The 12,607-nt window shown below is 50.9% G+C and overlaps 1 protein-coding gene across 1 annotated transcript; it reads left to right on the top strand.

Annotated features, from left to right (window-relative positions):
• The first annotated feature begins 4,804 nt into the window (after positions 1–4,804).
• LOC135532248 (uncharacterized) lies at positions 4,805–6,481 on the top strand. Its single transcript, XM_064959838.1, has one exon. It carries the CDS (start codon positions 4,805–4,807, stop codon positions 6,479–6,481), a length of 1,677 nt encoding a protein of 558 aa, XP_064815910.1.
• Positions 6,482–12,607: the final 6,126 nt, after the last annotated feature.

Below are 12,607 nucleotides of genomic sequence, written 5' to 3'. Positions count from 1 at the left end.
CCAGGAGTGTGCAAAGCTGACATCAAGGCAAAACGTGGCTACTTTGAAAAATCTAATATAATATAATAATATATCCCATTTAGCAGACGCTTTTGTCCAAAGCGACTTACAAGTCGGCTGGGGCCACTACTTTTACATATGGGTGGCCCCAGCGGGAATCGAACCCACGACGCTTGGCATTGCAAGCGCCATGCTCTACCGACTGAGCCACACAGGACTCTACATTTTTTGGTTATTACATGATTCCATATGTGTTATTTCATAGTTTTGATGCGCTCACTATTATTCTACATTGTGTAAAATAGTACAAATAAAGAAACCCTTGAATGAGTAGATGTGTCCAAACTGTTGACTGGTACTGTATGTATTTATTGTTAACTTTTGACCTCTTACTGTGTATTTTAGTGGTAACTGTTGACTGGTACTGTGTATATTATTGTTAACTTTTTGTGTACAACTTTGCAGTTGATTACTGCATTCAGTTTAGGTAATCTTGGCAGGTCCTAATAATGTCTGTTTATTTGGGATCTGAAAGTGAAGATGTTTGTAAGTCATATCTGAGCTTACTCCATGACCATGTGATCAGGAAACACACAAGTGTGGAGGTAGGGAGGGAGAGGTAGGGAGGGAGAGGTAGGGAGGGAGAGGTAGGGAGGGAGGGAGAGGGAGGGAGGGAGGGAGAGGTAGGGAGAGGTAGGGAGGGAGGGAGAGGTAGGGAGAGGTAGGGAGGGAGGGAGAGGTAGGGAGGGAGGGAGAGGTAGGGAGGGAGAGGTAGGGAGAGGTAGGGAGAGGTAGGGAGGTAGGGAGAGGTAGGGAGGTAGGGAGAGGTAGGGAGGGAGGGAGAGGTAGGGAGGGGAGGGAGAGGTAGGGAGGGAGGGAGAGAGATGTAGGGAGGGAGGGAGAGGTAGGGAGGGAGGGAGAGAGATGTAGGGAGGGAGGGAGAGGTAGGGAGGGAGGGAGAGGGAGGGAGGGGGAGGGAGGGAGAGGTAGGGAGGGAGAGGTAGGGGAGGGAGGGAGAGGGAGGGAGGGAGAGGTAGGGAGGGAGGGAGAGAGGTAGGGGAGGGAGGGAGAGAGAGGTAGGGAGGAGGGGAGAGGTAGGGAGGGAGGGAGAGGTAGGGAGGGAGGGAGGGAGAGGTAGGGAGGGAGGGAGAGGTAGGGAGGGAGGGAGAGGTAGGGAGGGAGGGAGAGGTAGGTAGAGAGAGGTAGGGAGGGAGGGAGAGGTAGGGAGGGAGGGGGAGGGAGGGAGAGGGAGGGAGAGGTAGGGAGGGAGGGAGAGGTAGGGAGGGAGGGAGAGGTAGGGAGGGAGGGAGAGGTAGGTAGGTAGGGAGGGGTAGGGAGGGAGGGAGGGATAGGGAGGGAGGGAGGGGGAGGGAGGGAGAGGTAGGGAGGGAGGGAGGGAGAGGTAGGGAGGGAGGGAGGGGGTAGGGAGGGAGGGAGAGGTAGGGAGGGAGGGAGGGAGGTAGGGAGGGAGGGAGAGGTAGGGAGGGAGGGAGAGGTAGGGAGGGAGGGAGAGGTAGGGAGGGAGGGAGAGGTAGGTAGAGAGAGGTAGGGGGAGGGAGGGAGAGGTAGGGAGGGAGGGGGAGGGAGGGAGAGGGAGGGAGGGAGGGAGAGGTAGGGAGGGAGGGGGAGGGAGGGAGAGAGGTAGGGAGGGAGAGGTAGGGAGGGAGGGAGAGGTAGGGAGGGAGGGAGAGAGAGGTAGGTAGGTAGGGAGGGGGTAGGTAGGGAGGGAGGGAGAGGTGGTAGGTAGGGAGGGAGGGATAGGGAGGGAGGGAGGGAGGTAGGGAGGGTAGGGAGGGAGGGAGAGGTAGGGAGGGAGGGGGAGGGAGGGAGGGGGAGGGAGAGGTAGGGAGGGAGGGAGAGGTAGGTAGGGAGAGGTAGGTAGGGAGGGAGAGGGAGGGAGAGGTAGGGAGGGAGGGAGAGAGAGGGAGAGGGAGGGAGAGGGAGGGAGAGGTAGGTAGGGGAGGGAGGGAGGGAGAGGGAGGGAGGGAGGGAGAGGGAGGGAGGGAGAGGTAGGTAGGGAGGGAGGGAGAGGTAGGGAGAGGTAGGTAGAGAGGGAGAGGTAGAGAGAGGTAGCTAGGTAGGGGTAGAGAGGTAGGGAGGGAAAGGTAGAGAGAGGTAGCTAGGTAGGGAGGAATATGTAGGGAGGAATATGTAGAGAGGGAGAGGTAGGGAGGGAGAGGTAGGGAGGGAGAGGTAGGGAGGGAGAGGTAGAGAGGGGAGAGGTAGGGAGGGAGAGGTAGAGAGGAATATGTAGAGAGGGAGGGAGGGGTAGGGAGGGAGAGGGAGAGGTAGAGAGAGATAGCTAGGTAGGGAGGAATATGTAGAGAGGGGGAGAGAGAGAGGGGTGGGGAGAGGTAGAGAGGGGTAGGGAGGTAGTGAGAGGTAGAGAGGGAGAGAGGGAGAGGTAGAGAGGGGTGGGGAGAGGGGGAGAGGGAGAGGGGGTGGGGAGAGGGAGAGGGAGAGGGGTGGGTGGAGAGGGAGAGGTGGAGAGGTAGGTAGGGAGGGGGAGGGAGAGGGGGAGGGAGAGAGAGGTGTAGGGAGGGAGAGGGAGAGGTAGGTAGGGAGGGGGAGGGAGAGGGGGAGGGAGAGAGAGGTGTAGGGAGGGAGAGGGAGAGGTAGGGAGGGAGAGGTGGAGACGGAGAGGTAGGGGGGAGAGGGGGAGGTAGAGAGAGGTGTAGGGAGGTAGAGAGAGGTGTAGGGAGGTAGAGAGAGGTGTAGGGAGGTAGAGAGAGGTGTAGTGAGGTAGAGAGAGGTGTAGTGAGGTAGAGCGAGAGGTACAGAGAGAGAGAGGTGGGGGGGCTGTTGGCGGAGCGCCCCCTGGCAGCACACAGCTTTATTTTCGTGAAATGTCATGACTTTGGGGAGTACAAATGTTTGACCATTAAAAATCCTATTTTCCTTAACCTCAACGCTAAGCGTAACCCCAAAACCCTAAACCTAAACCCTAAGCTTAAAACTTTTCAAAAAGGTTATTGTTTCCCGACCTTGTCAGGACATTCAAGTGAATTAGTAGGACATCAAATCAAATCACATTTTATTTGTCACATACACATGGTTAGCAGATGTTAATGGGAGTGTAGTGAAATGCTTGTTAGGGTCATGATAAGGTAGGAAAACAAGTACACACACTGTTCAATCTCTACATTTGGATAGTTCCTCAAAACATATGGTCAACTTCTTGCAAATAGTTGATTGTTAAACACAATTTGATGAAGTGTTGGAAAGTGTCACATAATTTGGGTCAAACAATGAATATTGAATAAAAAGCTAAACAAATTTTCCGTGTCTTCATGACAGAGTACGATTGAGATACAGGCAGGTATGTACCCCCAAACATCCCTCTTTCCTGTTGGTGTGACTGATCGCACTACTGGAGGTTGGTAGAGAGACACTGAGCAGAGGCAGACCCACCCTCTTCCTCTTCCCCTCCTCTTCCTCTTCACACTCTCCCCTCTCCCTCCTCCTCTCCACACTCTCCCCTTCCCTCTCCCTCCCTCTTCCTCTCCACACTCTCCCCTTCCCCCCTCTTCCTCTCCACACTCTCCCCTTCCCTCTCCCTCCCTCTTCCTCTCCACACTCTCTCCCTTCCCTCTCTCTCCCTCTTCCTCTCCACACTCTCTTCCTCTCCACACTCTCCCTTTCCCTCCCCCTCTTCCTCTCCACACTCTCCCTCCCTCTTCCTCTCCACACTCTCCCTCCCTCTTCCTCTCCACACTCTCCCCTTCCCTCTCCTCCCTCTTCCTCTCCACACTCTCCCCTTCCCTCTCCCCCCTCTTCCTCTCCACACTCTCCCCTTCCCTCTCCCCCCTCTTCCTCTCCACACTCTCCCTTTCCCTCTTCCTCTCCACACTCTCCCCTTCCCTCTTCCTCTCCACACTCCCCCTTCCCTCTTCCTCTCCACACTCTCCCCTCCCCTCCTCCTCCTCTTCCTTCACTATTGTTCCCCACAGATGAGTGTTAGTTCTGGGTGGGATGGAGGGAAGCCCTGTTTAATTTGTCTTTGTTTGTAGAGCCTGTTCATTTTCTAATTAGTCCTGTTTCATCCCGTGCCATCGTTAAGAGGATGCCTTGTGTCGTCCAGATGTCTCTACCCAGTGCATTCTGAATAGACTACAGCACATTGAGAGTTCTCAATAGACTATACAGTACATTGAGAGTTCTCAGTGGGCTATACAGCACATTGAGAGTTCTCAATAGACTATACAGCACATTGAGAGTTCTCAGCAGACTATACAGCACATTGAGAGTGTTGTTGTTTGAGAGAATCAGTCATAAAGTCCATTGTGTGGCTTCAATAGAATAGTTATTAGGTGTGTGTTTAGTGTATTTCTCTGATAGATAGCTCTATGAAAGAGCCTCGTTTTAGAGTCTCAATCAGAGCGTGAACACAGGAGGGTTGTGTATATACTCCAAGTGCATATCCTTTCTCCACTTGTTGTAATGCATGGAATGAATATAGGGTGTGTTAAAGGCGTTTGATCAAGGAGAATTGCTGTCAGGTTAGTGACAGAGTGTGGGACTACACATGAAGAAGACAGAGGTTACAGTACTGTTTCAAATCAAAAGAATCTAATTTTATTTGTCACATACACATGGTTAGCAGATGTTAATGCGAGTGTAGCGAAATGCTTGTGCTTCTAGTTCCGACAATGCAGTAATAACCAACAAGTAATCTAACTAACAATTCCAAAACTACTGTCTTATACACACAAGTGTATAAGACAGAAAGACAGTAAGGTTAAGGTACAGTGTCATGGGTTGGTGAGTAGTGGGTGGTGCTCCTCCCAATCGCTCCCCATGCATGATGTACTGTAATCTAGACTGTTTATTTTGGGAGGTGCCCCTCACACAACAGTGCCCCTCACACAACAGTGCCCCTCACACAACAGCGCACCATACACAACAGCGCCCCATACACAACAGCGCCCCATACACAACAGCGCCCCTCACACAACAGCGCCCCATACACAACAGTGCCCCATACACAACAGCGCCCCTCACACAACAGTGCACCATACACAACAGCGCCCCTCACACAACAGCGCCCCATACACAACAGCGCCCCATACACAACAGTGCCCCATACACAACAGTGCCCCATACACAACAGCGCCCCTCACACAACAGCGCACCATACACAACAGCGCCCCATACACAACAGCGCCCCATACACAACAGCGCCCCTCACACAACAGCGCCCCATACACAACAGTGCCCCATACACAACAGTGCCCCATACACAACAGCGCCCCTCACACAACAGTGCCCCATACACAACAGTGCCCCTCACACAACAGCGCCCCTCACACAACAGCGCCCCTCACACAACAGTGCCCCATACAGTGCCCCATACACAACAGTGCCCCATACACAACAGCGCCCCTCACACAACAGTGCCCCATACAGTGCCCCATACACAACAGTGCCCCATACACAACAGCGCCCCATACACAACAGCGCCCCATACACAACAGTGCCCCATACAACAGTGCCCCATACACAACAGTGCCCCATACACAACAGCGCCCCTCACACAACAGTGCCCCTCTCACAACAGTGTCCCTCACACAACAGTGCCCCATACACAACAGCGCCCCTCACACAACAGTGCCCCATACACAACAGTGCCCCTCTCACAACAGCGCCCCTCACACAACAGTGCCCCTCACACAACAGCGCCCCTCACACAACAGCGCCCCTCACACAACAGCGCCCCTCACACAACAGCGCCCCTCACACAACAGCGCCCCTCACACAACAGCGCCCCATACACAACAGTGCCCCATACACAACAGCGCCCCTCACACAACAGCGCCCCATACACAACAGCGCCCCATACACAACAGCGCCCCATACACAACAGCGCCCCTCACACAACAGCGCCCCTCACACAACAGCGCCCCTCACACAACAGCGCCCCTCACACAACAGCGCCCCTCACACAACAGCGCCCCTCACACAACAGCGCCCCATACACAACAGTGCCCCATACACAACAGTGCCCCATAAACAACAGCGCCCCATACACAACAGCGCCCCTCACACAACAGTGCACCATACACAACAGTGCACCATACACAACAGTGCACCATACACAACAGCGCCCCTCACACAACAGTGCACCATACACAACAGTGCACCATACACAACAGTGCACCATACACAACAGCGCCCCTCACACAACAGTGCACCATACACAACAGTGCACCATACACAACAGTGCACCATACACAACAGCGCCCCTCACACAACAGTGCACCATACACAACAGCGCCCCTCACACAACAGTGCACCATACACAACAGTGCACCATACACAACAGTGCACCATACACAACAGCGCCCCTCACACAACAGTGCACCATACACAACAGCGCCCCATACACAACAGCGCCCCATACACAACAGCGCCCCATACACAACAGCGCCCCATACACAACAGCGCCCCTCACACAACAGTCTCTGCAGGGTATGTGGTGTAACAGAACTGAGTAAAGAAAGCAGCATGAACTCAGACTTCACCCAAAAACCCAGTTGACCTCCCGCTATCATTACTGTTGCAGGATGTATCCATAGACACACACAGAGTAGTAGATACAACACAGAAAGTCACCAGAGATGGAGTGTACCTGTTGCAAATCTCCTTGGTTACCACAGATTTGTCAATTATTTTTTTATTGTTGGCTGACAGATGAAAAGGCTGTTTTAGTGCGAAAAAATAAATACTTCCCCTGGGTTTCAATCACTCATAATCTGTGCTGGATTTACAAAAGTCAACAACAAAAAAAGAAAGACAAAACTGACTTGGAAGATCCAACAGTGAAAAGTGAACCGAGGAGAGAGAGACAGAGCCCTCATGAAGGTGTTCCTCTGTAACTGTCAGATGAGTCCCCACAACCACAGGGCTATCTTTAGCCCGGGCAGAGCGCAGAGTTGTTTGGCCACATCCCGAACCCACTGCTTGCTGCCTGTCCAGGCCTACTGGCTCCAACTGCCGGGAATGTGCGGGTTTGGCACAGAGTCTTCTTCAGGCGTGCCAGGGAGGGGTTCCTCTTCTGTCCCCTCTCCCCACCGCCACCAACTCTACAAAATCCTCCACACCAGGAGGTCAAAACCAACCTGGACTCAGGGGTAGACGTACCATACCAAACGTAAAATATCGTACTAATTGGGGTGTCCTGGATTTACGTTTAATGTGGTATGTATTCATTTGTGTATGTCGATCATCCATTTTGTATTTGTTGTGGCTAACGTTAGGTAGGTGGCTAATGCTAACGTTGGCTAGGTGGCTAACGTTATGTAGGTGGCTAATGCTAACGTTAAGTAGGTTGGGGTTAAGGGTTCAGGTAAGGAGTTAAGGTCAGTGGAAGGATGAGATTCGAACACACAACCTTTGGGTTGCTAGATGTTTGGGTTATATGCCTACCCAGCCACCCCAACCAACCACCTTACTTTAGTTTTTGTCTTCTGTCTTATGTGACCATACCAAAAGTAACATACACTAATTTGAGTGTCCCGAATTTAAAGTAAAATCAAATAAAATGTTCTTTGTCACATGCACCGAGTACAACAGGTGCAGGTAGACCTTACAGTGAAATGCAAACTTACAAGCCCTTAAACCAACAATGCAGTTTAAAACAAGAAAGTGCTAAAATCAACTGAAGTAAAAAAAAAGAAGATATAAAAAAAAAGGTGAAATAACACATTTACGTATACTATGTTACGTCTTGTCTATAAGACCAGGCTGTCATAGCCAATAACCATTAGAGGAACCGAAACCTGCCCATTTATGTGAATGGTGGGAGAGAGGAAAGGAGGGAGGGAGAGACAACAGAGGGGTTGACTTGTTCAGAGAGAGAACTTTGGCTGTTCCACTGGATGTCATAAGGTGAATTCACCAATTTGTAAGTCGCTCTGGATAAGAGCGTCTGCCAAATGACTTAAATGTAATGTAATGTAACTTTACTGCGGGAGAGAGGAAAGGAGGGAGAGAGAGACAACAGAGGGGTTGACTTGTCCAGAGAGAGAGGAAAGGAGGGAGAGAGAGACAACAGAGGGGTTGACTTGTCCAGAGAGAGTGGAAAGGAGGGAGAGAGAGACAACAGAGGGGTTGACTTGTCCAGAGAGAGAACTTGACTGCGGGAGAGAGGAAAGGAGGGAGAGAGAGACAACAGAGGGGTTGACTTGTCCAGAGAGAGAGGAAAGGAGGGAGAGAGAGACAACAGAGGGGTTGACTTGTCCAGAGAGAGAGGAAAGGAGGGAGAGAGAGACAGAGGGGTTGACTTGTCCAGAGAGAGAGGAAAGGAGGGAGAGAGAGACAACAGAGGGGTTGACTTGTCCAGAGAGAGAGGAAAGGAGGGAGAGAGAGACAGAGGGGTTGACTTGTCCAGAGAGAGAGGAAAGGAGGGAGAGAGAGACAACAGAGGGGTTGACTTGTCCAGAGAGAGAACTTGACTGTAGCCTCATAAAAGCCCACTTTCAGAACTTTTTGATCACTGCGTTGATCGTTGTTGTCGGTCACCATACATAGTCCTCTCTGAGCAGTTCGCCATGCAAGGAGCTATGCCATTCAACGGAACACCTCCTCCTCACTCTCCTTTCTACTCTCCTATCTGGTCCTGCCTGTAGGAGTGTCTCCACTTCCTCCCCTGTCACTCTTTTGTCGATGTGGTTGGTAAAGCATGACTTGCCAACCTCCACTGTGGAGTCACTACACTATTGCTAAAGGCAAATTCCACTGTTGCAAGTCCCTCCCTCCCTCCCTGCAGTCTCTCTGTGTTTCTATTCGTCCTTCCTCTCAGTCCCTCACTCAGTTTCTCAGTCCTTCGCTCACCGTCTCTCTCTCTCTCTCATTCCCTATCTTTCACTCACTCACTTGCAGAAGCTCTCCTCCACACCCTCTCTTACAATATCTCGATAGCATCGATCTGTCCAATTCTCTCTGGAAACTCCCTTTCTCACACATCTTCTTGTACTTTCAAACTAGTCAGACATGCTACACTGGCATGAACTATCATAATATTCTCAGATAAATCAAAACGAGGTTACACTACCAAAATATTCACACAGGGTGACACGGATATAACCAGCGAGACATATGAGAGTTTGTGTATTTATGTATATTTGTCACAATATTTGTGTAATCTGTGTTTTGCCCCTCCTCTCCCCTGGTGAGTGCGGCTGTTGTCACCTAAACTCAGGAAGCTGAACTCAGTTTCTATATTCTATATTTATCTCAGTGGTTTAGTTGAACAGGTTCTGGAGCCTCAGGCCCTCTGCTCTCACAGCTCTCACTGCCCTGACTACTCTGTGCCTACCTTCTGCCGAGCGCCCCTCATTTCAGCGGTGCGACTGTGAAAGGGTTAAAACAACTCCACATGCAGGAGCCAGAGAGAAGTGTACGAGATGACCCCTGACCCCAAAGGAAAGGAATGTGGAAGCTCTTTCATCTTGGACAAAACCAAAGACAGTTGGAAAGTAGAGGGGAATTTCTGTTCCAGGTTTTAGATTAGTTAGACTAGGTTCTAGGTTTTAGACTACAGGTCGACTAGGTTCTAGGTTTTAGACTACAGTTCGACTAGGTTCTAGGTTTTAGACTACAGTTCGACTAGGTTCTAGGTTTTAGACTACAGTTAGACTAGGTTCTAGGTTTTAGACTAGACAGACTAGGTTCTAGGTTTTAGACTAGACAGTTAGACTAGGTTCTAGGTTTTAGACTAGACAGTTAGACTAGGTTCTAGGTTTTAGACTAGACAGACTAGGTTCTAGGTTTTAGACTACAGTTAGACTAGGTTCTAGGTTTTAGACTAGACAGCTAGACTAGGTTCTAGGTTTTAGACTAGACAGTTGCATGTGGAAGGGTTTTCTCATAGAGAAACCTTTTTATGCATGGTAGTCTTGTTAAACAACATCCTGCTGTCCATGTTTGTGATGGACCTGTGATGCGATACTCTTCCTGGATGTTGATTTGCTATCTCAGTATATTCTATTTTTGTCTGCAATGCATGGAAACACTCAGCACTGCCAATTGTTAGTGTGGACAGTAGATTACTCTGTCCTGGGTAGACAATGCTCTACTCTGTCCTGGACAAACAATGCTTTTCTCTGTCCTGGACAAACAATGCTTTTCTCTGTCCTGGACAAACAATGCTTTTCTCTGTCCTGGACAAACAATGCTTTTCTCTGTCCTGGGTAGACAATGCTTTTCTCTGTCCTGGGGTAGACAATGCTTTTCTCTGTCCTGGGTAGACAATGCTTTTCTCTGTCCTGGGTAGACAATGCTTTTCTCTCTGTCCCTGCTTTTCTCTGTCCTGTAGACAATGCTCTACTCTGTCCCTGGGTAGACAATGCTTTTCTCTGTCCTGGGTAATGCTTTACTCTGTCCTGTCCTGTCCTGGTAGACAATACTTTACTCTGTCCTGGGTAGACTGCTTTTCTCTGTCCTGGGTAGACAATGCTTTACTCTGTCCTGGGGTAGACAATACTTTACTCTGTCCTGGGGTAGACAATACTTTTTCTCTGTCCTGGGGTCAATGCTGTCCTGGGTAGACAATGCTTTTCTCTGTCCTGGGTAGACAATGCTTTTCTCTGTCCTGGGTAGACAATGCTTTTCTCTGTCCTGGGTAGACAATGCTCTACTCTGTCCTGGGTAGACAATGCTTTTCTCTGTCCTGGGTAGACAATGCTTTTCTCTGTCCTGGGTAGACAATGCTTTTCTCTGTCCTGGGTAGACAATACTTTACTCTGTCCTGGGTAGACTGCTTTTCTCTGTCCTGGGTAGACAATACTTTCCTGGGTACTCTGTCCTGGGGTAGACAATGTCTTTTTTTCTCTGTCCTGGGTAGACAATGGGTCCTGGGTAGACAATGCTTTTCTGTCCTGTCAATACTTTACTCTGTGTCCTGGGTTTTCTCTGTCCTGGGTAGACAATGCTTTTCTCTGTCCTGGGTACTTTACTCTGTCCTGGGTAGACAATGCTTTTCTCTGTCCTGGGTCCTGTCCTGGGTAGACAATGCTTTTCTCTGTCCTGGGGTAGACAATGCTTTTCTCTGTCCTGGGTAGACAATGTCCTGGGTAGACATTTTCTCTGTCCTGGGTAGACAATGCTTTTCTCTGTCCTGGGGTAGACAATGCTTTTCTCTGTCCTGGGGTAGACAATGCTTTTCTCTGTCCTGGGTAGACAATGCTTTTCTCTGTCCTGGGGTAGACAATGCTTTTCTCTGTCCTGGGTAGACAATGCTTTTCTCTGTCCTGGGGTAGACAATGCTTTTCTCTGTCCTGGGTAGACAATGCTTTTCTCTGTCCTGGGGTACAATGCTTTTCTCTGTCCTGGGTAGACAATGCTTTTTTCTCTGTCCTGGGGTACTCTTTTCTCTGTCCTGGGTAGACAATACTTTACTCTGTCCTGGGTAGACAATGCTTTTCTCTGTCCTGGGTAGACAATACTTTACTCTGTCCTGGGTAGACTGCTTTTCTCTGTCCTGGGGTAGACAATGCTTTTCTCTGTCCTGGGTAGACAATGCTTTTCTCTGTCCTGGGTAGACAATGCTTTACAATGCTACCACATGATGAAATCATTGTGCATAGGTTTATTATTTATAGACATTCACAGTGAATATACAGTACCGTTTGGGCAAAGGCTACCATTTCCATCCTCCAGACGTCAATTCATCGTTGCTTCATCGTAATTTAATTGAAATGACGGGAAACAGCATTGATTCAACCAGTGTGCGCCCAGTGGGATAGCATTGCGTGCGGGGCTTTGCTATGGCTATCCTGACTACCCTCCCGACTACCCTCCCGACTGCTCTCCTGACTACCCTCCAGACTGCTCTCCCGACTGCTCTCCTGACTACCTCCCTGACTACCTCCCTGACTACCTCCCTGACTACCTCCCTGACTACCTCCCGACTACCCTCCCGACTCCCTCCCTGACTACTCTCCTAACTACCTCCTGACTCCCCACCCGACTCCCCACCCGACTCCCCACCCGACTCCCCACCCGACTACCTCCCTGACTACTCTCCTAACTACCTCCTGACTCCCTCCCCGACTACCCTCCCGACTACCTCCCTGACTACTCTCCTGACTCCCTCCCTGACTACCCTCCGACTACCCTCCCGACGACCCTCCCGACTACCTCCCGACTACTCTCCTGACTCCCTCCCTGACTACCCTCCGACTACCCTCCCTGACTACTCTCCTGACTCCCTCCCTGACTACCCTCCGACTACCCTCCCGATTACCTCCCTGACTACTCTCCTGACTCCCTCCCTGACTACCCTCCGACTACTCTCCTGACTCCCTCCCTGACTACCCTCCGACTACCCTCCCGACGACCCTCCCGACTACCTCCCTGACTACCCCCTTGACTTCCCCCTTGACTTCCCCCTTGACTTCCCCCTTGACTTCCTACTGACTACCTCCCTGACTACCTCCCTGACTACCTCCCTGACTACCCTCCTGACTTCCTCGCCGACTACCCTCTCCACTACCTCCCTGACTACCCTCCTGACTACCACACATACTGTGGTCCCTGCAGGGGAGGGCAAGGGCGGAGCCTGATGGGTCAGGGAAACTAACAAAGACAAATAAAGAACAAAGTAAAG

The sequence above is a fragment of the Oncorhynchus masou genome, unplaced genomic scaffold, assembly GCF_036934945.1.
Source record: "Oncorhynchus masou masou isolate Uvic2021 unplaced genomic scaffold, UVic_Omas_1.1 unplaced_scaffold_1787, whole genome shotgun sequence".
Lineage (NCBI taxonomy): Eukaryota > Metazoa > Chordata > Actinopteri > Salmoniformes > Salmonidae > Oncorhynchus > Oncorhynchus masou.
Note: the sequence above shows the minus strand (reverse complement) of the source record. Positions and strands in the feature narration are given on the sequence as shown.